Source organism: Globicephala melas, chromosome 20, assembly GCF_963455315.2.
Source record: "Globicephala melas chromosome 20, mGloMel1.2, whole genome shotgun sequence".
In the NCBI taxonomy this organism is placed as follows: Eukaryota; Metazoa; Chordata; class Mammalia; order Artiodactyla; family Delphinidae; genus Globicephala; species Globicephala melas.
This window is the reverse complement of record NC_083333.1, coordinates 26335390-26360853: the sequence shown is the minus strand read 5'-3', so window position 1 is coordinate 26360853 and position 25464 is coordinate 26335390. Positions and strand designations below refer to the sequence as shown.

At 45.8% G+C, this 25464-nt stretch overlaps 3 protein-coding genes across 8 annotated transcripts in view; 2 read left to right on the top strand and 1 right to left on the bottom strand.

The window, feature by feature from the left end:
• The window catches only part of VCF1 (VCP nuclear cofactor family member 1), a 16569-nt gene extending 3183 nt beyond the window's left edge, over window positions 1-13386 (top strand). Inside the window, exons 2-4 of one of the 3 annotated variants that reach the window (XR_009560471.1) lie at window positions 1312-1411; window positions 10973-11339; window positions 11834-13386. Coding sequence is in view for 2 of the 3 variants with exons in the window: in XM_030838079.2 (XP_030693939.1) it covers window positions 1312-1411; window positions 10973-11209 (337 nt within the window). In the remaining variant the exon portion in view is untranslated. Of the gene's footprint in view, window positions 1-1311; window positions 1412-10972 lie in introns of all 3 variants that reach the window. The other 2 variants (XM_070044541.1, XM_030838079.2) reach the window with 2 other exon arrangements.
• Window positions 12221-25464, bottom strand: COG1 (component of oligomeric golgi complex 1). 2 transcript variants are annotated; one of them, XM_060291067.1, is made up of 14 exons: window positions 25111-25464; window positions 22147-22391; window positions 21830-22011; window positions 21514-21684; window positions 19097-19253; window positions 18235-18445; window positions 17068-17859; window positions 16386-16532; window positions 15755-15916; window positions 14789-14916; window positions 14209-14317; window positions 13652-13761; window positions 13493-13571; window positions 12221-13257 (listed from the first exon to the last, which is right to left on the bottom strand). In XM_060291067.1, exons 1-14 carry the CDS (start codon window positions 25423-25425, stop codon window positions 13198-13200), a joined length of 2868 nt encoding a protein of 955 aa, XP_060147050.1. In that variant the 5' UTR covers window positions 25426-25464; the 3' UTR covers window positions 12221-13197. The 2 variants fall into 2 exon arrangements, with proteins under 2 accessions (XP_060147050.1, XP_030693928.1); XM_030838068.2 differs by having other exon boundaries at window positions 12221-12420.
• SLC39A11 (solute carrier family 39 member 11) overlaps window positions 24722-25464 on the top strand; it is a 411490-nt gene continuing 410747 nt past the window's right edge. For all 3 annotated transcript variants that reach the window (XM_060291082.2, XM_060291079.2, XM_060291072.2), the window contains exon 1: window positions 24722-25033. The gene's annotated coding sequence lies outside the window, so the exon portion shown is untranslated. The remainder of the gene's footprint in view (window positions 25034-25464) is intronic.

The window sequence follows — 25464 nt, the reverse complement described above, 5'->3', positions numbered from 1 at the left end:
GTTCTCCTATGTCCAGACCTCAACTCAGAGCCTTAGGGTTAAGGGCCTACCACAGTAAGCCACCCTACTCACATAGAAAGTATAACTGTATAGAAGATACTGTATGTTCAAATTCAGTACTTTCCAAAAAGCTCTTTAATCCTCTAGCTATAGAAACTTGAACCTTGAAGAGATTTCATTATAATAGATTGTGCTGCTTTGTATAAATTGGCCTCTAGCCAGCACTGCCCAGTAGAATTTTCTACAGTGGTAGGAACATCCTATATCTGTGCGGTCCCATACAGTCGCCACTAGCTATGGGTAGCCACTGAGCACTGAAAGTGTAGCCAGCGTGATCGAGGAACTGGGTTTCAAATTTTATTTAATCTTAATTAATTTAAATTAACAAATATATCTTGTGGCTACTGTATTGGACAGCACAGTTCCGTGTAATTTGACTTAAAACTATACCTCCTTTAATTTATTTCTGATTTCTAACTGGGGTTTGGAAGTCCTGATAGCACTTGATTCTTGCATAGAAAACATATAAATTTTGTCTTTCTTGTACATCTCAGAACACTTGACTGAGAAATATGTGTGATTTTTCTAGAACCTGGACATTTTAAGTGGCTGGTGCTACAATCGCACAGTAACAACCTGGTGAAGTAACTTCTCGTAATACCAGGTGGTGTAGCCGGAATAATCAAGTTAATGTGTCCAAGAGCAGCCTTTCCAGTGATTGTCCAGAAAAGTAATTTAATATGTTAGAGGGCAGAGAGGTTTTGTGTTAATGTGATAATTGGGGAAAACTCAGGGATGAAAGAAAATGAAGGATTAGAGTCTACCAGAACCTCTAATGCTCTTCCTGTGTAGCACCATTTTTATAAGGATTTTAAGTGTAAATAGGCAAAGGCAGTCACTCCTGTCTTAGATGTTGTCGTAGGGACAGGAGTTAAATTAGGTAACTGGGAATCTTAGCTTCAGGAGATGTAGGAAAAGATCACATTAATTAGGTGGCGTTTGAGAGCTTAGTCCTTAATGTCTTCCTGATCTTATTTGTTCCCAACAGGCATTTCAAATTGTCAAGCTTTTTTTTTAGAAATGAGTTTTACTAATTTAAGCTCGACCATACTGCTGCTCTTTTATATTTTTGTTCTTCGTGCCTGGCGACGGTGTACTTCTAACTTTTTTTTACCTATTGGGATATCATATGATGATTTATCTTTTTTTAGGCAAGAGGGCAAATTTATATGTTGTCATGGTTTACAGTTGGAAGTGTCCAGAAGGTCAATTGTTGAATTTTTTTTTTTTCTCCTTGTGATTTAATTTCAGGAAAAGGAGAAGGAATGGCAGTGAAGAAGACCACCATCTCCCCCCACAGACCAAAAGGAGTAGCAGGAACCCTGTCTTTCACGATTCCTGGGACACAGAGGTAGGAAGTATGGTCCAGAGTACCTGCTGTTTTCATTGCTTGAGCTAAATAACCCAGTTACTTCCATGTAATTAAAATTTTTTTGAATAAAGAAAAGTGATCTTATTTGACTGCAGTGTTTTTAACCTCTTTTTTTTGAGTCATGGCCTTTTTTTTTTTTTTTTTGCGGTACAGAATACAGAAGCCAGCTTATTGTCTAATCGTTTCTAAACATTAATTGTCCTTAAGACAAGTATATTTTGCTGCTTCCATGTCTCTTAAAGATAAGCTTTCCATGTTTTTAAGAGAAACCGTACAAGCATTCGGAATATATAATGTATGTGTATGCGAAGTCCTATTTTTAATTGTGTTTATGTTTTCATTATGTTGTTCTGAAAAGAGCACCTGTGGGAAGCAGAGTGGAGTGGGGGGAGGGGGAAAGGGCAAAGTTCAAACTTTGGTTTGAACTTTGGTTTCCTGGGTGCTGCAGTATGCCTCCTGTGCACTTGAGCACCTGGTCTGCAGTGGGACAAGGAAGCTGACACTGAAGGGATGCTGCTATTAAATTATGCACCTAAAGATTTGACCCTCAACAGTTGTCACCCTAAGAGAGAAACTCCTCAGTGGCAAAGATTCCTAAGCCCTAGTCTCATCATTTAAAGCAGAATTCCATAGATCACAGTTCTTCCACAGCCAAAGTAATTTGTACTTTAATTAGTTCTCAGTAATAGGATTTGACCTATATCCAGTCTTTACCAGAAATCCAAAGTAATTCCCTCAGGGAGAAAAAAAATCAGTAACTGTCATGTAGGTAATACTCAGGAGCAGCTGATGCACCAGTGCAGACTAGATCCTTTTACATGGAGACTTAAATTTCTATAGCTTTTATCCTCCCTTTTAAATCTTCCTATCACCTTTTTTTTTCTTTGGTTTTTTTTTTTCTCTCTCCCTTGAGATTAACAGAAAAGTAATTGAGCTTTTGGTTAAACTAGGGAATCTCTTTTTTCTTTGGAAGAAAACCAAAGATTAGAGGCTGCCATGAACATCTAATGATAATACTAACAGAATTGAGTCTCCATTATTCTTTTGAGTTATAAGACTATTCATTAAAAAGAGTATGCGGTGATTACTTTCACGGTATCACCCTGAATATTACTTTTTTTTTTTTTGCGGTACGTGGGCCTCTCACTGTTGTGGCCTCTCCTGTTGCGGAGCACAGGCTCTGGACGCGCAGGCTTAGCGGCCATGGCTCACGGGCCCAGCCGCTCCGCGGCATGTGGGATCTTCCCGGACCGGGGCACGAACCCGTGTCCCCTGCATCGGCAGGTGGACTCTCAACCACTGCACCACCAGGGAAGCCCCTGAATATTTCTTTACTTGTGTCTGTATGTCAGTCCTGCTATATGATGTTTGCATTAGTTCAAAGGTACGGTAGATCTTTTTTGTATTGATCTTTTTTCCCTATATCTACAATTTTGATGTTTGAGAACAGGAGTATAAATTGTCATTTTTAAAAAAATCAAACATTTCTGATCTCTTATTTTGAGTAATACTCCTTAGTATTACAGTTTTGGTTTGTTTTAATTGCTGTTTGTAGAGAATGACCTTCACTCCCTAATACCTTTCTTCTTCTCACAGAAGAAAACGGTGTATTGTTATTCAACCTGTGGGTTCACATGTCTGGTTCTTACTTGTCCAAAGAAATTCAGTGGTTAAACCACTCTGTAATCATTAGTCTGAAGGATGGACTGGATTGCCCTTGTAATAAGTAACAGTCAATACAGGTACTTTTTACCTGTCACGGTAATCTGAACTCACCATTAGATCCCTCACGGGCGGTCACGACCCTCCGACCCTCCGTTTTAGCACATTTACCAGCGTCTGGTGCTGTTGACTAATGAGTCTTTTTTTTTTTTTAATGAATTTTTATTGGAGTATAGTTCATTTACAATGTTGTGTTAGTTTCTGCTATACATCAAAGTGATTCAGTTGTACATACACATATATCCACTTTTTAAAAATTCTGTTTCCATATAGGTCATTAGAGTATTGAGTATGGTTCCCTGTGCTGTACAGTAGATTCTTATTAGTTATCCCTTTTATATATAGTAATGTGTTTATGTCAACCCCAGTCTCCCAATTTATCCCTCCCCCTCCCCTCGAGTAATGAGTCTGAGTGAACCCAGGGAGAACTAGAGCAGCAAAAGGCAGGGGAAAACTTTAAAATGGAAAGTTAACTACTGAATAATTGAATCGTGACCACTGGAGTAGATCATTATGTTTATAGCATAAAAATATCCAGTTTAGGGACATTTGGCTGCTTGTTGACAATTGTGTATAAAGGGGGAAATAATAAAACATGTCATTACTAGTGGATTCTTAATTTTATTAATTTACATGACAAAGTGTATTGTTAATGAAAACAGTATCTTAATTCTAAGGTAGGGCCAACGGGGTAAGTTTCCTTAAGAGACTAAGTTAAGAGGAGCCATTTCCTGTGTCTTTATTTTATTATTATTTTTTAAAAACTTATTTTATTTATTTATTTATTTATTTATTTATTTATTCATTCATTTTTGGCTGTGTTGGGTCTTCGTTGCTGCGCGTGGGCTTTCTCTAGTTGTGGTGAGCGAGGGCCACTCTTCGTTGTGGTGCGCAGGCTTCTCATTGCAGAGGCTTGTCTTGTTGCGGAGCACGGGATCTAGGTGCGCGGGCCTCAGTAGTTGCAGCACACAGGCTCGGTATTTGTGGCTCGCGGGCTGTAGAGCGCAGGCTCAGTAGTTGTGGCGCACGGGCTTAGTTGCTCCACGGCATGTGGGATCTTCCCGGACCAGGGCTTAAACCCATGTCCCCTGCATTGGCAGGCGGATTCTTAACCACTGCGCCACCAGGGAAGCCCCTCCTATGTCTTTCTTGAGATACTTAAGTTTAGAATTTTTTTCTTGTAACGTAAAGAACTTTCATTTGGAAGTTTATTTTCATTGTAAGAGAGATTTAAAACTGTCATTTATAATTAATTTCCAGAACTCACCTTTTTCTCCTAAACGTGATAACATTGGCAAGTACTGGGAAATAAGACACGAGGTGTTTGAATGGTTTCGAACTGTGCCACAAGTAAGTCATGTTTATCTGTAAAATGGAGATAGTATGGGCCTCTTTTTTTCCTAGATTCTAGGAAGCTGAAGAACGTGAACTGAAGAATGTGAACCGACTTGCCAGATGAGTTATGTAAAGAGAAACTTTGAATCTACTTGTACATTTTCTTCCTGTCAGTTTGGTGGTTATTATGATCTCTACTTTTCAGATGGAAAAATTGGGGCACAGAACAATAAAGTCCCTTGCCCAAAGATACATAGCTGGTGAGCGGCAGACTGGGGAGCCCCAGAGTCTGAGTGTGAGCTACGGGCTCCTGCCACGGTGTGTGCTGCCTCCCAGAAGACAGATCGGAAGCTCTGAGGGACTTCGCTACGTATACCCAGGGCCACTAGGTTCTAGACTTCTCTTGAATCATAGGAACAGAGAAGAATAATTTTCCTCCCTCTATCTTTTAGCTGGAAAATATTTTTTTCAGTAAATGCTATGACATGGTATTAGCTGGAAAGCAGTTTTAGATTTCTAGCTACAAAAAGTAAGGAAATTGGGGTCTAGTGGTTTTTCTCATAACTCGAATCTGTGTTTGCATTGAAGATCTTGAATTTTAACTCCAGTGACTTAGGTTTCATGCCTTGTGAGCCTTAGGATACTGGTTTTTAAATTGAGATATAATTACAGGTATAGGAATAAAAAGGTTTTTTGAAAGGCATTCTAGATGATTCCTGGTAGTTAATGTCTAAGGCAGGTTCGTTTTTCTCTCTGGTGAGCAAGGAGTGAAGTGATTTGTCACTCTGCACCTTCCTGTTGGGTCCTTTACAAAGGTAGCTCCCTTCCCTGACCTCAGACAGTTATTGGATGGGTAAAAACTAGCTAGATTTAACTTATTTAAATCCATTTTCTTAGGCTGGCCGTTTTGGTTTGAATTGTAGCTTCACTTGTAGGAATAATGCTCTTTATTTTGAGCTTGAATATCTACAAATTACATTAGACACTTCCAGTAAATCTGGCTTCTGGTATGCAGGTATATGCCTTACAAGAAGTACTGCTACCTGAGTGAACAAAAGCAGTACCTTTTTCAAATACAAAGACCCCAACTTTTTAAAAATACCTTTAACTTACCAAGACCATTTTGATTTTTTAGATCACTACGAAGTAACAGCAAGTAGAGAGCGAGAAGATGTGGAAGTAAAACAGAGGTGGCTTAATTGGAACAGCCTCTGTCTTTTTTCTTGTCTCTACTAGAAGGGAAAATCTTTGATGGCATGACTCTAAAATCCCAAGGGTATTCTTAGTTGGCGTGTAGAGGCATGGCAGATAAAAGCATTGCAGAACCAGGGGAAGCCATGTATCATTAAAATTAGGATTCTATAAATCCATTTGTTTTAACTGATAAGAATTGGCAGTATGTTAGGTGATTTTTTTTTTTTAAAGCACTGAATTTAGCTGACCCTGGGAATATTTTGCATAATTTTTAAAGAAGGTATTTTAACACTCTTTGTTTTTGTTCATTGTCATCATTAATCTGTCCTAGTAGTAGGACCAGCCTAACAGACAAAACTGTTTTGGCAGATTCTGGGGTAAGGTGTTAAGGTTGTGTGTTTAAAACCCTGTAGCAAATTAACTCTGAAATTAACTTCTCAAAAGGTCCATTCAAATGCAGGAACAGTCCTTTCAAAAGTTAACCCAATTTGTAGTGTCCGTCTTTAGAAACTTTGCTCACAGTTCAAGTCCTTGAAATATTTGTAATATGTTGCATCAACTCACAGCAAGAAAAGCCACCCCAAGCAGTTTCATATTGAACCTGAACGTTATCTGTTTAGTAATGAGAATACATACATGTTTTTAGGCAGAAACTTCAAACAGATGATGTGGTCCAATTTTATCTTGTAAGGATATGCCATTTACTCATTGACACAGAAAAGTGACCACCTGTATTTTCTTCCCTTGCACATTTAGAAAGTGGTTTTAATTAGCCCACTGAATGCATTTGGAGTCTTATGGTCTCACTGGTATTAGCCGATCTGGAGCTCTCTTAAATCATTGGGCACTTTGGAAGCACAGAGTTTTACATTAGAAGCTCTGATAGACTTGGCTAGGATCATCCCTTGCACTTAATTCAGATTCTGCAGTGGCCTTAGGGTGAACTTCACTCTGACTCCAGGGATGGACTGTGTAATACAACGAGCAAGGTTTCTTTTTTCGTTTGAGGCTCACGTAAATTTAAAAGCACCACTGGATGGGGAGATGGATGTGAGGGGAAGCTGGGGCTTGAAAGAAAATAAAATACGCTGTTGATCTGCTTTTCTAACTAACAGGAAGCATCCAGCTCTAGGTAATAAGTGTACACGTATACTCTGGCTCTCCTTTTATGAAGCAGAGACTCAGTAACAATCCCACCTGGGGGACTTTCTAAAGGTTATTAGTAGAAAGTGTCTTTAGAGCTATTTTGTTACTACCATGGGTATAAATGGGCTCTCTCTTAAACTGACTTCACACCCTGGGAAAATAAAATTCAGGGCAGGCCTATCTGAGGGGTCAGGAGCTCTGTATGATTTGAGCCCTTGGGACTAAGAAAATGAACTTCAACTTGTCTGCCCTCTGCTCCATGATTTACGTATATTCTTTCTGCTAAAGACAGTGCGTGTTCTTCTGCCTTTATCTGCTCTACCTTCTCTCAAGACTCCTGAAAGCTCTTTCGAATACTTCTCCCTTCTCTTCATCTCTGCCCCCCAAGCAATCTGATACAGAGAGGCTCCACTAAGCAGGGGAAATACGATTTTTTCCATCTCGAGTTTTTTGGTTTTATAAGACAAAACGATTTACTTCTTCATACATCTTAAGGCTCTGATAGAGACTTAAAATTTGGTTTTATGCTTTTAGGGTTAAAAGGAAATAATGGTCTTTCCTTTATCCTACAAAGTTAGACCACTTTGATGGCTGACAGCGTTAAGACCCATTTCAGTAACTTTCAAACTTTTTGACCCGGTCCCACAGAAATGCCATATTTTGTGACCCAGTACATACCAAATATACTTGTGCATCACAAGAGAAGTTTCACAGAACAATCACCCTTAGCATGTTGCACTGCTTGCTTTTATTCTGCTGGTTGCTGCTTGGCCATCCGTAGATGGTGAGATATTCCCTAAAGCCCCTCGATAATGCCAAGACCCGTCTGAGTGGGGTGAAAATAGGAACCAGTGCCCCTTTGAAAGAGATGTATTGTTCTTACCTTTAATGACAGTAGGGTGTAATGTTTTATGTGTATTAAAATAACGTGTGAAGTGCGTTCACCCAGATTCCCAGGTTCTGTATAGGTTCCCTCTTCTTAGTCTAAGAGCATCATTGGCCTGCTGTCTGCCACAGTCAGCTGAAGCAGTTTAGGGGTTCTTAAGCTGTCACGGGAGGCAAACAGCCTTCCTAAAATCTTACAGTGTCAGTGTTTTCCTTAAGTCTCAGTCTTGAAGCTACGAGTGACTGGAGACCTTACTCTCTTTTGTAGTAGCACTCTTTAGTTCTCTTACTCATGACTGTATTTTGCCCTCAAAAGAAGTATTTTTTGTAGAAGCTATAGAAAGTAGGAGGTCCAAATTCTAAATATTTTGGCATGTATATCCTTCCAGAGTATTTTTGGTGTACCTATATGTATACAGTAAAGAAAACACTTTAAAAACCAGTGGACCTACTATACGTTGTTTTGTAACCTATAAAAAAGATGTTAAAGATCTCTTTCTACCTTGGTGTATGTACATCTCTTATCCTCACTGTTACCAGCAGAATAGAATTTCATCGTTACGGATTATAATTCATGTATTACACTTTATATACATATACCATAGTTTAACCAGTTTCCCTATTTTTATTTTATTTTTTTATTATTTTTTAAAATACATTTATTTATTTAATTTTACTTTTGGCTGCGTTGGGTCTTTGTTGCTGTGCGCGGGCTTTCTCTAGTTGCTGCGAGCGGGGGCTACTCTTCGTTGCGGTGCGCGGGCTTCTCACTGCGGTGGTTTCTCTTGTTGCGGAGCATGGGCTCTAGGCACGCAGGCCTCAGTAGTTGCAGCACGCGGGCTCAGTAGTTGTGGCTTGTGGGCTCTAGAGCGCAGGCTCAGTGGTTGTGGCGCATGGGCTTAGTTGCTCCGCGGCATGTGAGATCTTCCCAGACCAGGGCTCGAACCCGTGTCCCCTGCATTGGCAGGCGGATTCTTAACCACTGCACCACTAGGGAAGTCGCAGTTTCCCTATTTTTAGACATTTAGGTTGTTTCCCATTTTTAGCTATTATAAACAGGGCCACACTAAACAGTTTTATACGTGTCTTTAAAAATCTGAGTTACAAGATACTTAAAATGGACTAGAAATTGCAGGTGTATTTGTCTCCCTTTCTCTCCTTTTCAACAGTTATTGTACAGCAATCTTTTTTAACCTGTTTATTTTAAAGAATTTTTATCTTTTCTCAGAATAGTGTCACCTTTGCTGTTACAGTGTGAAGTAAATATAATTTGAGATGGAAACTTGACTTACTAGAAACTGATTCTAGTTCTTGCCTTAATTTTCAGACAGTACCTGTAACGAGAAACAGGAAAGAAAACAGACTGAGAGGAGACAGAGTGCTCTGTGCTGTGGGCCTCCTACCCAGTGTGGTGACCTGCTCGTCACCGAGTAGCGGCCTTGCCGGCTGTGCCAGCGGCAGTTCTAGCTGATTCTGTGCTAGGTTAGGGGAGGCTTTTATGGAACACAGCTTTTGTTTTTGAATTGGCTTTCACTTAAGTCTTTAAGTAAATGTAATTGCTGCTGCTGTTAACCCTGCCATCTGACCTTATTCAGCCCATTATAATGCTTTCATCAATTTTGTTTTTAAGAAGATAGGTAGGTTGTCTCCTACTACCTGGGGGCAGTGGGCTAAGTGACCTGTTAAGTGTAAGTGCCTTACACTGACAAATGACCTATGGACCATGATAATTCTTGGTTTAAGTGTTAAGACTGGATGCCTTTCGTGAACATTGCTTTCTTTGCCATTTTAGATAAGTTTGTTTATGTACACATTGTTAGGTATAACTTTTGATCAAAAAATGGATAGAACTAGTATTTTAAGAATCATTTTTAAAGTATCTATGTAGAAACAACATTTTATCTATACATTTACTTTTATAATGAAAATAGATAATAACCACATTGCAAAAAGTTGCGGTAAAGGGTAGCAAAAATCCGTAACCGTAACCCCTCCGTTTTGACCTAACGACTGTGACCTGCTTCTTGCCGGTCTTTCCCCTTACATGTAGATTTCACACGGTCGTAAGCAGGCATTTCAAAACCAGTGTTTTTGTATAAACGAATATAACTTTAGAAGTATCAAAGGGTAAAAATTTAAAAAAGTTATACACCAGATCATTAACCTCTAGAATTCTAAATGCCTCATGCATTGATTCCTTCCAGCACAATATTGTGTTGAGTTGTAAATAGAGAAGTGTGCTGTTGTCAAGTTTTTGGGGTTGCCATTTATTAGAAATAGTCAAAGACTGTAATTCGGAAAAGGATCCATCCTTACCTTGCCTTCCCTTTGAAGATCCTCGCATCGGAAGGAAGGAGATTTCTGAGAGTGACTCTTACCAGGGAACTCTGAGTAGCCTCTTCAAGATGACTAAGACACCAAGTAACATTAGGGATATTAAACAGAAAATTAGGCACATGTGTGCACGTGTGCCCGTGTACACATAGCGAACTGCAAAGATGCTAATATAACTCTACAAGAAGTATATTCAAGTCTTTCAGGATAGTACAAACTACTAGGTATAAAATAAGCTACAAGGATATACTGATCAACACAGGGAGTATAGCCAATATTTTATAATAACTATAAATGAGGTATATAACCTTTAGAAATTGTGAATCAGTATATTGCACGCCTGTAACTTATATTGTACGGCAACTATACTTCAATTAAAAAAAAAGTCTTTCAGGCTATGTGTTCTGCCTTCAGAGAGTATGGTTTTGTGCCCATGAGATGATAACCACAAAGTTGTCAAAATTTTCACTTGTGCCCAGAAGCCACCTTGCTTGTTACGAGGGCACCTGCTTCATACCCTGTACCAATGACTGATGCTTCCCTTTGGAGGCTGAGAACTCCCTTCTGTGGTTATTGGAAATGATAGGAACGCGTGGTAAAAGCAAGCAGGGGAGATGCGTAAAGGAATGAAGATGTAAGGGATTCGCGGTCGGAGGGCCCACGCTGGAGTCCGGACCCTGCCTCTTCCTGGGGGGGTGTGTTGGGTCATCACCCCACTTGACTTCGCGGGTAGGTGTGAGGACAGAATGAAGTATCTTAGTGACAATGCTTTGTAAGCTCTAAAGCCCAGAGTGTGTTTTCATGCTGATCCTCCTCAAACTGAGTAGGAAGACGGTCCTAGAGGGTATTTGAAGTTAACGCCCGTTAAGCTCCTAAGCCCTGAACAGCCTAACTGTGATGCCGTGTCTCTTTCCCCTGTTCCAGTCTTCAAGCAGTGACAGTGGCGGCAGCAGCGGCAGCGGCAGCAGCATCAACAGCCCGGACCGGGCCAGCGCGCCGGAGAGCGGCTCAAGCCACCCCACCGCCCGGTCCAGCCCCCACGGCCCGCAGCCCGCGCCCGTGCCGTCCGCGCTGTGCCAGAGCCCGTACTTCCACATCAACCAGACCCTGAAGGAGGCCCACTTTCACAGCCTGCAGCACCGAGGACGGCCTCCCACATGACGTGCCGCGCTTTCTTGCCTTCTGTGAAGGGACCGCGCTGCGCAGATTTGACATTTCAACTTAACGATGTTTGAAAAAAATTGCACAAAAAGATGCCTGTTGGCTTTTCAGTCTATATTTGAAATAACAGGTTAACAGGCCGTTGTTTACTTGTGGTTTTGCTGCACTATTGCGATTTCAAAGGGGCTTTGAAGCAGTTTTTTATAGGATTCTTTCGAGGGTGGGTATGAAATCCAGGGCAAGTCAACAGCAGGAGGAAATCTCATCTGCGTGTTGAATCCATAGTTTGTCCAAGTCAGACTGATTTCCAGATCTGTCACTTAGAAATTCTACTTTCTGTAAAAAGGCCTTTTCATTTTGCGGGATCTTCAATTTTTTAAATTCAATAAACTAGTAAAGAGTATCTACTTTCCATGAAAAAACCTAAGTTTTTTTCCAAAACATAGAAAGCTTGATTCAGTCTTGCACTGAAATTGCCATGCTACCTCTTAGTATGTAGGTGTCCTGTTGAAAGTACTCTGTCCTCTGTGACAGGAGAACCACCAGATTGCAGTCAGACTGTATGATAAAGTCAGCACCTGCCCTGATAACCGTCCTCTCTCTGTTATATATTTGTATTTCCAGAGAGAAGGTCTCTCAGACCCTTGGATCCCCAGATAAACTTGTTACCGTTATTCCTCCAGAGCCTACATCTCAGACTTAGAAAACACTGCTCAGTTCGGACAGTCAAGGAATACGTAAATGACTTTGTCTTATTCACAGACTTGTCCAGCAGCAGCCTGTGTGTGCTCTCTGATAATCCCGCCTTGTAGTGTCGAGAATTAAGGCGCTGGTGAAGGCTGACACAGTGTAAGCTCTCTGAACTGGTGTCTGAAGTCACAAGTGTTGTGAAACTATTGGACAAGGATTCACTTTATGCTTAAAGTAACCCCCAACGGGAACCAGGGGGCCCCATTCCACCACGGCAACTGGAAAGACTGGTGTGGCTTAGAAATGAATGAGCAGAGGCACTTCTAAAAGAAATAATGCAGGAGTATTTATTTAGAGAGACGGATTGTCCTGTGTCACTTGGTCATACTAGAGAGCCACCCTAGTTTGAACAGTGAGGGCGCAGACGAGTCTTCCTCCTCGGCGACAAGCTGTCTGAACAAGGAGCCGGCGTGCGTCAGGTCATCTGCTCGGGAGAGTGCCGGGGGGACAGCAGCCTGCCGCTGTACGTAGAGGAAAGTGCCTTAGCGTCCACTGGACCCCCGGCCTGCTCGCCCTCCACTCCGCTTGGGGTCCACACGGCACACACAGCACATCTGAGAAGCACGGACAGCTCTAGAAGGGGACTCTGCTCTTAGACCAGATTGGGGAAGGACACGGGAGACCGAGATTCTAGCACGTGACGGAAGTAAAATCTGAAGCTGAGGACTGTAGGAAGAGGGCAAACGTGTACCTTCTCTCCACGGTTTGTTCCTCTCATGCGGGTAGAGCTGAAAGGTCAGTTACTTGAAGCAGAAACCGAGTGTTGTGAGGGAAAGGCACAGCACAGGCCTGGGCTTACAGAGTGGGAGGCTTGTGCAAAAACTTTTTTTTCCCACTACCATCTCCCAAGTTTTAAAACCAGATGTTTGACGGAGGATTTTGGATCTTACTGGGTTTGATGGCAGGGAATATGGAAAGGATACCTGGCGAATATTTTGTCTAATCAGAAAGCAAACAAGGATTAAATGCTGGAAGGAGGCAAGCTGTTGGAGCTCTCAGACACATGCGTACACAACACACTTCAGAAATACCCAGGAGGACTCCCGCAGGCTTAACGGATGGCAGCCTACTGAAACAAAACGTGTGTTAACAAGAACATGTAAACTTGAGAAAGCGCATTTCCTTGTACTTCCCACCCGACTAAAAGAAATGAGAGGTGAAACCATCACTGGAACAAAGCAATTGTTTTTCCAAATAAGTACAGTCGTAGTGCAGGGTTAGCAGTTAACTCTCTTACCCTATTCAACACAAGCAGCGTTCTCCATCCCGTCCTGCATATTTGCTACAGCCTTGGCAGCCTGAGATACATTTCTATTATGAGGCTAGTTGATAGTGTCAGTGGGCATCTCCTAAAACCTCTTATTAGCTCAAGCGAGTAACACCGTGTACTTCTATATTGCGCCGCCATTAAAAGCAGCACTAGTGCATCCTGTCATCTGGTTCTTTATTGGTTACTGAAAGGGGAGCTGACGGGTGGTTTGATGGGAGACGGGGCAGGATCGATGGGGGTGAACCTCTCGTCTGCACACTAACCTGGGCTCTGGTTTCGATGCTTCTGCCGGCTGATTTGGCCTTTCGAGGGCTTGTCATGCTCAGTGGAAGAAGTCCAAACCTCCAAGACAAGAGGAGGGCATTTCAGTAGAAGGACCAGGAAGCTTTGGGGCCCCAGCAGGAACCACTCAGAATCATTACCTGATCTGACTTGATGCTAGTGGCAGTACGTTATGGGCTTCCTGGGAGCTGAACGTACTGCTTCTGGGGGTGAAGTGATTCTCTGTAGCCGTCACCAATCCAAAGAGAACCTACCAGACGAGAGACGGGGCACAGTAACAGGCTGGGTGTTGGTACTGTCCGCTTAAAAGGAAATTCTGTCAGGAATCAGTCACTACTTTGTTTCTAGCCATCCTTTTGGGGAAATGCTCTTTTGAGCGTGTTCGTGCTCCACGATTACTTTTATCGCTGCCCACAGGTCAGAACCTCCCCGTCCAATGGCTCTTTGTATTCCTCTCTCTGAGGCCTGGATAAAACCTGAATAGTCCTTATTCACAACTAAAGGGGTCATCCCGGGGTTGCCTCAGCCCTGAGGTTTGATCTAATCCTCTTTTCGGCCCCTGTAACAACTCAGCTCTGTGTCTTAGCCCCTCTCCCCACTGTGTCCTGGAGCATTGTATGTTGGGCAGGTCTGTGCTGTAATCTGAGCCCGTGGCGCTGCGTTCACGTTCACGGTGAGCGTGTTCTCCCCGGCTTACAGAAGTCCGCTGCACCAGGCGGTTGAGGTTGCCGTGGAGGTGCGGTGTGAAAACGTCCAGGTCAAACGGGTCAATGAGCGCTTCAAGGTAGTCAGCCACTTTCTCAACTCTGCAAAAAGGATCAAGTGGGTCATTCTCCACGTTTTGTAGGACAGAAACCAATCTTTGGGTGTCGTAATGCTAGACAAGCCCTGGAACTGGGTCTGTTCTCCTTAACTGCTGGCTTAGCCCCACTTGTCACTGATCGTTGAGCTTAAATGATCCTCAGGAGGTTTCACCAGATGGGATGTCTAAGTCCAGTCCACAACTTCCCCAGGTTGTTTCTGGGGAGGGTACCGGAGGTTCAGATTACACCCAACAGTTGGTAGGCTGACTCAGAAGAGAGGCATGAGATTCCACATACTACACTTGACTGTGGAATCTATCCAGCAGGTGGTCGTTCTTTCTCTTGCTGGTAACATGAGCCCTTACTGTTGAAAACAAACACAACTAATGGGCAACGTGAGGCTAACGCCAGTGGCTTCCCAGAAAAGGGCTGTGCAGGTTTGGGAGAGATGCACGGGAGGGCGAGCATACCTACCTGGGGTCCTGTTTGCTGCGGCCACTCTTCAACTCTTCACCCTTGGTCGTCAGAACGATGTTGAGATAACGCAGATCGTAAAGCAGCTGCAGTGCCCGATTCTGGGTCATTGGAAATGCACCTTCTTTCTGCAAATGAATTTCCCGTCCCCACCCATTAAGGGAGATGACTTGTTATCTGAGAATAAACAGCTTCAGGGTTTGGCTGCGTTTCAGCTGGTTATTTCAGAAGCTTTTTATACTCAGAAGGCCAGTTTAATCTCATAACAATAACAAAAATAAGTTATGTTAGATACCTGGTCTTGAAACGAAAAACCTAATGGCCGGGAAGAGACCCGGCCCTTAAAAAAAGGTCTCAGGTGCTGTAGACAGTCATTTTAAAAGAAAAAAGCTCCTGGCACGAAGGAGAGGCCTTTTGAGGAAGTTCAGGGGAGAAGACTTAATATGAACTCCTTCGCAAGTCAGGAGTTGGTCCTGTCTTAAAAACGTTAGTAATGCAATGGGAGTGCGCGCCAAAGGCAGAGGGCCGCAGAGCAGTAAGGGAGGAGGGCTGGGCGACAGGAGCCCCCACCGCGGGTGTGCTGGGCTTTGCTACTGTTCCTGAGCCTTCACACTACCCCCCACCCCCCCAAGCAGCGCACGTGACCCCGCTGCATCCTGAGGAAACAGGTTAATGATCTGCCCAAAGCCTGCAGTGACCACGTGGCAGTGCTGGGCTTGGAAAGCAGGTCTTTTTAAAAAACTTTGAGGCTTTCGTCCTCGCCACTGGTACGGAACTGCCTTTTCAGTGATGACCAGCTTGACCCTTGGGAATGGGTGTGATTGAAGTCGAGGAGCTGGAAGCCACTACCGATTAGATAGCCCGGGGCAAGTGGTCCTTATCACCTGGAATCCTGGGTGTGAAGCGCCCAAACGCAAGAAAAAGCTACAGTTTTTGTTTTTAATGGGAAAAAATTCACACACCTACCTTCACCTGTTTTTCTTCTGAGAGTTTCTCATAGGCAGCTACTACTTGAACCAGACAGCTTTTCAGCATCTCCTGCAGTGTCACCTTGGGCAAGGCATGGCCTCCAACCCGATTAATTTCCTGGCATAAGCTCAACAGGAAGGACTGTACATACCAGGACGGCTAAAAGAACAAAGGAATGTCCAGTTGCCAACTTGCCCCAATGCAGCGAGACGGGCTAAGAGTGGATTCATTTACCCTACCTAGGCTTATACGCCAGGACCTTGACCCCTGCAGTCGGCCCCTCTCCGAGCAGAGACCCGTGAACAGATACAAGTGACGGCTGCTGTCATTCCCTTGGTGGCCTGGCACCGTGTTTTCCATTGATGTTTCCACTTTAGGGTGAGTGGTTCTCTAATTAGCACAGAGTCTGTGCTGCAAAAGGCAAGACTCATGAACTGACTCCTCGAACAGTCTCCTATTTACTCGGCCCTACGCCCTCTTTGCTCCCAGAGTAGAAAGCTACACGTCTTACTTGCAGCCCTTCCTCAGAAGCTGTATGCTGAATGATTATTTCTCAAGTCTCGGTCCTTTCCACAGAGCAGGTTTTCCCCTTCCCAGTGGCGGGCCCCTCGTGGCGGCCCTTACGTACCTGGACGGGCAGTCGGATCTTGGACGTGACACTGCTGCCAGACTCCGCTTCCTCCTGGATTTCTAGTTCATCCCAACTGGTGGCCGTGGCCAGGACTGAGCCAGCATCATCTAAAAGTAATGACTGGGTGAATCCATGAGCCAAAACCTGGTAACAGAAAGCAAATATCCACATGGGCCACTCAGATCCTTTGTGGGGTTTGTTTCAAACTACTCGAGCCATCTTGAGACCAGCTTCTGCTGCTTGCACTGTGTGCGGGATGGTGAGTGGCACACCTCACTTTTCTTCTAACTGCTGATGCCAGCGACGGGGATTTCGTTGCCAACTACCCTACAGACGTCAGGGGCCACCTCTTAAGACACCAGTGGAGATGATGACATTTAGGTTGAAGAGCAGAAAACAGATACCCTTGTCCAGGGAGAAAGTCTTTCATTCTCATCAGATGGAAGGAAAAAAATCCAGGGTTTCTGTCTATAAAATGTAGGCTAAAACGAATAGAAAAGTTTTTACATTTGAGCTATCTGGCAGAGATAAATGAAAATAACTGTGTGAAATAAGAATTGTTATTCCCTTACTATTGAAAGGCCTTATTGAGCTTGGCCAGCCTGGACTATGACAAAAAGGGGACAGAAATGGGGACTGCCTTGCGGGCACAGAAGGAATACGTTTACGTGTCACTCACTTTCACAACCGCCGAGCTCCAGACCCTGTAGCCCATCACGCTCTGCTGTAGGAGGAGCTCCTTCACTTCCTGCCACTTGGCCTGCATGGGAACTATTTCCTGAGTTTTCCCCTTCCCCTGTTTTTTCAGAGCTCTCGAATCCCTTGCTGGTTTCTCGGTGCTCCCTGACTTTCCTAAGATGCACTGCTTCAGGTGGGGACACAGTTCTCCCAGTGACTGGCAGAGTCTGGCCATGAAAAGGACCGAGTGTAGCTTGACCCCGTCGAGAGCGTCCTGCTGCCCTTGTATAGCCTGCTGGATGCGCTGCAGCTCCGCCTGGACGCAGTCCGTGATGTGCCTGACGCAGGCCGTGGAGTGCATCTGCAGCATCTCCTGCACGGTCCCCGCGTCTGCGTATCTGTCAAAGGCACAGTTCCTGGCTTGCGCGGGAGAGACGTCCTTGGGGGGTGACGGGTCGCCAGAGGGAAGGTAAGCCAGGAGGTCCTCCAGTTTCACCTTCAGTTTCGAATCTAGGGCAGAACAGAAGCTCTGTACACAAGGGCTAACGGCTTGTGCTTTCATGGAGAGCCCACTGCCCGGAAATTGAGCCCGGTTTGACACGCTGACCCAGGCAGCGTCGGGAGGCAGGTCGCTGGGACTCTCGGACCAGAGGAAGAGAGCCATGTTATGCTCGAAGTGGATGTGCTTATTTGAAGTGGAGCTGCTGGCGCTACTTTCAAGTTCCCGCAAGGCTGAAATGAGGAGCTCTTTGGAACTACTGGAGATGGAGTCAAAGCCTTCTTTTGTCAGAGTCTGAAAGCAAAGGAGAGAAGAGTTCTTCAAATCCCAGTTCTTTCCAGGAAATCTCAAAACCAGAGCACTAACTGGCAATCTATCCCAACATCCAGTGTTCTCCGCCACGCTCAGGAAGATGGCATGGTGGTGGCAGAGAACAATGTCATCACTGATGGACGTGGACATGTTCCCAACCACCCGACAGACGCCTGGCCTCTTTTTCAGCACCAGAATCCGTTCATCTTTATGGCTCATTATCCAGAAGAGTCAGCCCTGGAGTAGGTCGGCAGGGAAAGAATATACTTAGGAAGTGGTGGGAATCTCCCCAGATAATCAAAAGATCACACCGGGACTGGCCACCGAACAGCTGGACCACGCGATTTCCCACCTCACCTGCAGTCGGTCCAGGAACAGCTGCTGCATCAAGTCCTCCCAGAACAGGAGAGGCCTGTCCAGAAGCCGCCGACATATCACATCCCAGCTGTGATGGATCGACTCATTGGCAAGTAACTCCCACGTGGCATCCCGGATCGCCGCGAGACCCTTCATGCTCGTCACGTACATAAGCAGGTTGCTGATCCCATTTTTAATGTCTTCATTACACCTGCAACAAAATCATTTTTCTTGGGCTTCATTAGTTTCATGGTTTTCACACCTTTATTAAGAAAAATAGCTGGACTCCACTTGAAAACCTCTTACCTGGGTCCTACTATGTAAATATCTATTATGTATCAGAGTGTTTATAAATATATAAACACTTCAAGGAGTTTGGGAGTAACATGTTCACACTACTATACATAACACAGGTAAACAAGAACCTACTGTACTGCATAGGGAACTATACTCAACGTCATGTAACAACCTATAATGGAAAACAATTTGAAAAAGAATATATATGTGTATGTATAACTGAATCACTTTACTGTATGCTTGAAACTAACACAATATTGTAAATTAACTACACCTCAATTAAAAAAAACAAACACACACAACACTGCACTAAATAAAAGCACAGGAGTGGCAGAACTCTAACATAAAGAGGGTCTAAAATCCTCTACGTCACGTGTTGAAAGACAAATTCCCTCTTGGCTCTCCCAGCGGGGGCTAAGCGCCGTGAGCACAGTGAGAGACAGCTGAGGTGGGGCTGGCCTGGCCCAGAGCACCAGCCATACGGCCAGGGCTCTCCCTCCTTCCTGTGGTCACAGGCGAGGCTGGGTGGGTCCTGTCCCCCGCCAGGAAAGCTCTGGCTACTTACATGTGGATCCACTTCTGCAGTGTGTCTTTCAGGTACTCCTGGCTGATGGGACGCGCAAGCGTGCGGAGAGCTGGCTGGAACTCGACGACAGATGCGGGCAGGTGTTTGAACCAGCTGCACAGCTTCATGCCCTCCTGCAGGACACCAATGCTCTTTCCTAGGGAGAGGGCCAAGGGACAGGTCATCGGGACCATCCTTTGAACAGCAAATTAATAAAGGACCTGGAAGGAATTTCCAAAAATCATCCAATCTTCCTCTGGGCAGCCGGACTAGACCCCTGAAATAGGGGGAAAAAGGAAGCACAGAGTATGTCCAGGCCTCCCCTCATCAGGCAGGGAGTGTGGCAGCTTCCCTCCAACTCTGCCATCCTATTGGTTGACAAGGCAAAGGACAGAGAGGAAAGGAATGGGGGAAAAAAGAGAAAGGAGGAAAATGAGGGCTATGTAATGCTTGGCATTTTAAAAGTAGAACTTCCGTTGAAAGTTCTTCCGTTGGGAGAACTTCCGTTGAAAGATAAAGTAAGCCAGAAATGAGACTGTTTAATACACATCTCTGTCTGAAAATGACCTCTGGGCTGTCACCACATTCTGCTCGTTTCCCTTCTACCTTCGGCCGTGCCGCCTCCGTCTGACCTCTGAGTTCTGGAGTTTCCTGAGGCTCAGTCCTCTGTCATCCCCTCCCCTTACTGACGTCATCCGCCCCAAGGCCTCAAACAACAGCCACTGCAGATGCAGCGTGTGTGTCGCCCCAGCCAGACCACTCACTGCTCTCTTCTGGACCCACGGTTGCCTCTCCACTCCACGTTCCCACTCCAAGGTCTCAGCTGTCTCCAAGGCAACATTTTCAAAAGTAAACTCAGCAGCAGCCCTTTCAAACCAACTCCTTGTCGAACCCTCCTACACTGTCAGTGGGAACGTAAATCGGTGCAGCCACCATGGAGAGCAGTGTGCAGGTTCCTTAAAAAACTAAAAATAGACTTGTCATATGATCCAGCAATCCCACTCCTGGGCATATATCCAGAAAAGACGAAGACTCTAATTTGAAAAGACGCACGCACCCCAATGTTCACTGCAGCACTATTTACCACAGCCAAGACATGAAAGCAACCTAAATGTCCGTGGACAGATGAATGGATAAAGAAGATGTGGTGCATATATGCGAAGGAATATTACTCAGCCATAAAAAAGAACAAAATAATGCCATTTGCAGCAACATGGATGGACCTAGAAATTGTCATACTGAGTGAAGTAAGTCAGACACAGAAAGACAAATGTCATATATCACTTATATGTGGAATCTAAAAAGAAGGGTACAAATGAATTTATTTACAAAACAGAAGTAGAGTCACAGATGTAGAAAACAAACTTATGGTTACCAGGGGATAAGTGGGAGGAGGGATAAATGAGGAGTTTGGGATTAGCAGATACAAACTACTATATATAAAACAGATAAACAACAAGGTCCTACTGTACAGCACAGGGAACTATATTCAGTATCTTGTAATAAACTATAATGGAAAAGAACCCTAAAAAGAATATATAACTGAATCACTTTGTTACACACCAGGAACTAACACTGTAAATCAACTATACTTCAATAACGAAACAAAACAAAAAACTCCTTTCTAGTAAACTTGGACCCCTTCCTTCCACACCCTCTGCAGCCAATCCCTCACCAAATTGTCTGCTAAACACATGTCCGAGTTGCCCAATCAGCTCCATCTCTGCTGCCCCCATCGTCTGTCACCTGGTCACGGTGAGCTCTCAGCATCCACTCCAGCCCCAGGGGGAACCACTGGCACATAAAAGCCAAACGCATTTAATTCCAATTGGGACAAATCCTGCCAAATAAAAGTACAGGGTGCACGGGAACATATAACAGGAGGACAACCAAGCCTGGAAGGTCCTAGAAGGCTATCCACTGCTCTGTTCACACAGCGCTGTATTCTCTGGTCCCAAATGATAAACTGGCCACATGTCTTCTCATGCTACTCCTCCCCTCACCCACCTCCCCTCAGCTTCCCCTGCTTTTTTTCAGTTCCTCATATACTAACATCCTCCTTGCCTCAGGACCTTTGCACCTCCTCTTTCTTTTGCCTGGAACCCTCTTCTTTGCCTGACTAACTCTTACTCAACCTTCAGGTTTCACTTTAAATATCCTGTCCCCAAGGAAGTCTCCGGCCTTGGTCCCTCCATTCAATGCTACCAAGTCAAGTTGTACTCTGCCTTTATAGCAATGACCAATATTGATATGAAGCAGATATCTGCATATCCACTAGACTCTGACCTCCAGGAAAGTGGGTCTGTATCTGTCCAATTCACTGCTGTATCCCCAGAGCCCAGCACAGTAGCGGGCAGATGGCAGATGCTCAGGAAATGAATGAACCAGAAAATAAAAGCGGTTGGCTCAGAGCTCACCAGTAGGATGCTGGCCTGTGATGTTGTCCAGAGTAGAGAGGAGCATGCCACATGGCAGGGAGGGATCTGGCAGCAGACCTTCCGGTAAAGTGTAGAAAAGAGCATGAGCTTGGTTCAAAGTGGTGGCCAGCAACTCCACTAATGAGCAAATCTGAGACTTGACACCAGCACCTACGAGAAGAAGCCATCCTCTTTTAACAATTTGCCTTCAGTAAAGTTAGAAGCAGAGAACGCTGTGGAAGCTTCGGCCTCCCTCAGCTTGTTCTGCTCCATCCCCGGGTTTACGGCCCAAACCGTGGAGAGCAGCCACACCCACCGTGGTGCTGCTGGTTGAGCAGTTTCTGAATAGCTGCCTTTCTGGCCAACAGGAAGTCCGCTAGGGCTTGGCGCGGAGAACTCTCTTCTAAGAGCATCACAGAGCACAGGGCCTCGGCCACGGCTTGGTCGGCCACGGCTTGGCATGTAAGCAGCATCTTGCTCTCATGCAGGATGGCTGACCTAGAGAGAGGATGACAGAGGTCATGGGGAGCTTTTTACATCTTGGGAGAAGAACCCCAGTACATCAGGAAAGGAGACACCCTCCATAAAATTGGAGGGGGGGAGTATGGCCATCACCAGAGCAGGTCTTTTTACCGGAAGTGGCTGGCCGCCGCCAGCTGCTGGCTGAGTATAGGGAATCGGGAGAGGACAGGGCTGTATCGGGAACTAGAAGGATCCAGCTGGAGCAGCTTGTGAAGGTGGCAGCAGAGCAGGTAGAGCTGTGTGGCGTGGAGATACTCAGAGGCCTCCATGGAGCTCCAGATCTTCTCAGGAATTTCTAGCAGTAGCTTGATCTGGGCAGCCATGCTGTAGAACTTCTCCTGGGACGGCTGCTGTGGCTGCGGGGAAAGGCACAGAGCTAAGTCAGGACAAAAAAAGCAAGGTCAGCGTGGGGCCGGCTAGGGGAGAAGTATGGGGCTATCTGGGGGGTACAAAGCTTCCCCGAAGCCAGATTCAATGCCGCTCAGCAAGGCACCAAGGTTCGTGTGGCAGAATTACTGGAGTCAAGCTTTTCCTTCCGGTTGCACCTTTGCTCCATCCCATGCAGGGGCAAACCGAATCTGGTCATCGCACAGACAGGGTATCAGGGAGCCGATGCTCCGCCCCTCGAGTGAGCTCTCCCCTTCCCTTGCTTGGCGCTCGGCCTCCCTACGTTCTCTCCTGCTGCTCTGAATGCATCGTGGGCTTCTCTGCTGGCTGCTTCTCTTCGCCAACCTTCCACCAGATCTTCACGTTCCACTCACCTCGGTCTGTCCTCTTCCTTCACGATTCTCCTCCCTGAAGCGCCAGCTCCAGGCAGATCACCACCGTATCTTGTAGTCCCCCCGCTGCCCTGAATTCCCATCGAGCCTTTTCTGCCGCTGCCAGACATCTCCCCTTGGAACTTTCGCTGCTATTCTATAATCAGTATATCTAAAACTAAACTCATCTCCCTATACCAAAAATTTTAGCCATCTGACCTCCCTCAACATCTTCACATATACCATCACTCTGTCCCCAGATCCCAGGAAATTCAGGTCCTTCTGATGGTTCTGTCGACATCTCTACGACCTAGGTTTCTGCTACCACTTCCATGATTCTACTGTGAGTCATCATCATCTCACACTTCGATGAATCCAAAAACATTTCGCTTGCTCTGTGTTCATTCTCTGTCCCCTCCAACCTATCCTTTTCCTTTGCTGTCAAGTCAACCTTCTTCACAGGCCATTTAGATCGTATCTTTACTCAGTTCTAAAAGGCTCCTTGCTGCCTAGTATCTTAGCCTGGTGGTCAAGGGTCTCCTGTCCTTCCACTGCTTTCTTCCAGGGACCTATTCTTTTTTAAAAAATATTTATTTGTCTGTGCCGGGTCTTAGCTGTGGCACACGGGATCTTAGTTGCGGCACGCGGGATCTAGTTCCCTCACCAGGGATCGAACCCAGGCCCCCTGCATTGGGAGCATGGAGTCTTAACCCGTGTTTAAGACAGGACCACCAGGGAAGTCCCTCTAGGGACCCTTGAATCCATTGGTTCTCATGTGTGGGGAGGAAGAGGATTTCATCCCCCAGGGAACACGTGGCAATCTCTGGAGACATTTCTGATTACCACAGTGGGGGACAGGAGTGCTACTGGCATCTAGTGGGAAGAAGCCAGGGATGCTTCTAAACATCCCACGATGCCCTGGATAAGCATCTCCGACAAGGAATGATCCAGTTCAAAATGTCAACGGCACCAAGGTTGACCAACCGTGCTTTAATCAAATTGATACTTGGTTTTAATTGTCTTTACATACTCCAGACCCCCTATTCCAAATCTCATCTATCCTAAACGCCTCTCCTAACTGAGAAGGACCCAAGCCTGAAGTGACTTCCTTCAGAATTCTTATGGTAAATGTACACAATTATTCTGGGAATCAATCACCCATTATCCTAAAATGTCTTCTTCTGCTATTCTGAATTGGTTACATTTTTCTCATCAACTTTCCATGGATTTAATTTCTCAACTAGATTGTAAGCTCCTTTAGAGCAGAATTCTGATTCTTTGTGCCTTGAACACAGAAGGCGCTCAAATTTTTGTGGCTTTGACTGAGAATAAATAAGATATAACAGGAATAAAAATAAATGTTTCCAAAAACAAGCCAGCACAAATTAGCTTAGGAAGGGATGAAGTCTCTCATTTCAGAAGTTAGCGAAGAATTTCCAATCTTCTATGGTTCTTTCGTGTGAGCCCAGCCTAATGACCTGCATTTTTCTAAAACCCAGACTGTATTAAAAAGCTCCAAACTGGACCTAAACTGTACTTTTGCAATTTCTTCTTCCACGTCGCTGCAAGGATCTTCTCCCAGGTTTAAGGACAAGTGTCTACCTTTCTCACTCTCCGCACCCTTTCACTTTGCCACCCTAAGTCATCGTTCTTTAGGAGAACGAAAGGCTGCTCCACTTTTAGGATCAGCATTTTTCCACGCTGGGTCTCATCATTAGCGTCTGGGGCGGGCGGCAGGGGGGAACACTTCGGATCACCTGATTAGAAAAACCTGAGTTCCTTAAAATGAAAATGTTCCGCTATTAAAAGACGAGAGCTGGATGGGCTGGTTACTAGCCTCCAACGACTCCCACAGAGGGGAGCAGAGCTCTTTGGGGCCGTGGGAGTTATTCTTGGGAATGGGGTGGGGGCGGGGCTGGGAGGAAGATTGGGAGGAAGGAACGACTTGGGGGGAAGGTGTCAACACGGGAGAACTCTGTTCCAGCAACAATGTCAGGAGACGTGATACAGGGAACGAGTTGAACAGTCTAGCGAGAGACCCCTGGCGTCTCCATCTCAGGTGGGAAGACAAGCCCGGCGACCCCACGGGTGCGGTGAGGGGGGCGAGGCCCGCAAGCGCGGGAAGGCCCCCGAGGAGACGGCCGAGGGACCGTGGAGAACGGGTCAGCAGCAAGGGAAGGACCGCGGGCGTCCCCCCAGGAGCCGAGCGCAAGGGGTGGCGGGAGCTCTTCCTGAGGCAGGTGAGGCCCAGCCAGGGGCGCCGACCGACCCGCGGGGGTGGGAGCGGCCGGGCCGGGGGCGGGGGCCCGGGGCTGACCTGCGGGTCCCGCGGCGGCCGGGGCGCGGCCGAGCCGGCCTGGCGGAGGCGGGAGCAGTACTGGTCGGTGGCCTTCACGGCGCCCACCAGCCCCTCGGCGCAGCGGCGCATCTGGCCGATGGTGTCGGCCGCCTCGATCAAGTCGCGGTACCGCTCGCCCACCATCTGCCGCAGCTCCTCCTTCTTGTGCTCAATCTCGGCCCGAACCTGGCGCTCCAGCCCGCGAATCTCCTCCGCGCCATGGCTCTCGAAAAGCGCCGCGGGGTCCCTAAGATCCAGCCGCTTCAGAGCCGGGGAGGCGGCCGCGGCTGCCATGATGGACTCGTCAGCCGCCCAACAGGCTACTTCCGCCCG

Excerpts from the sequence above, each read along its gene's own strand:
- COG1 (XM_030838068.2), bottom strand. The coding sequence starts at position 25,425 with ATGGCAGCCGCGGCCGCCTCCCCGGCTCTGAAGCGGCTGGATCTTAGG. Across the intron at positions 21,685-21,829 it reads GCTCAACCAGCAGCACCACG|GTGCTGGTGTCAAGTCTCAG; the intron begins GTGGGTGTGGCT and ends TTCTTCTCGTAG. Across the intron at positions 14,917-15,754 it reads CAGAAGAAAAACAGGTGAAG|AAAGAAGGTGCATTTCCAAT; the intron begins GTAGGTGTGTGA and ends ATTCATTTGCAG.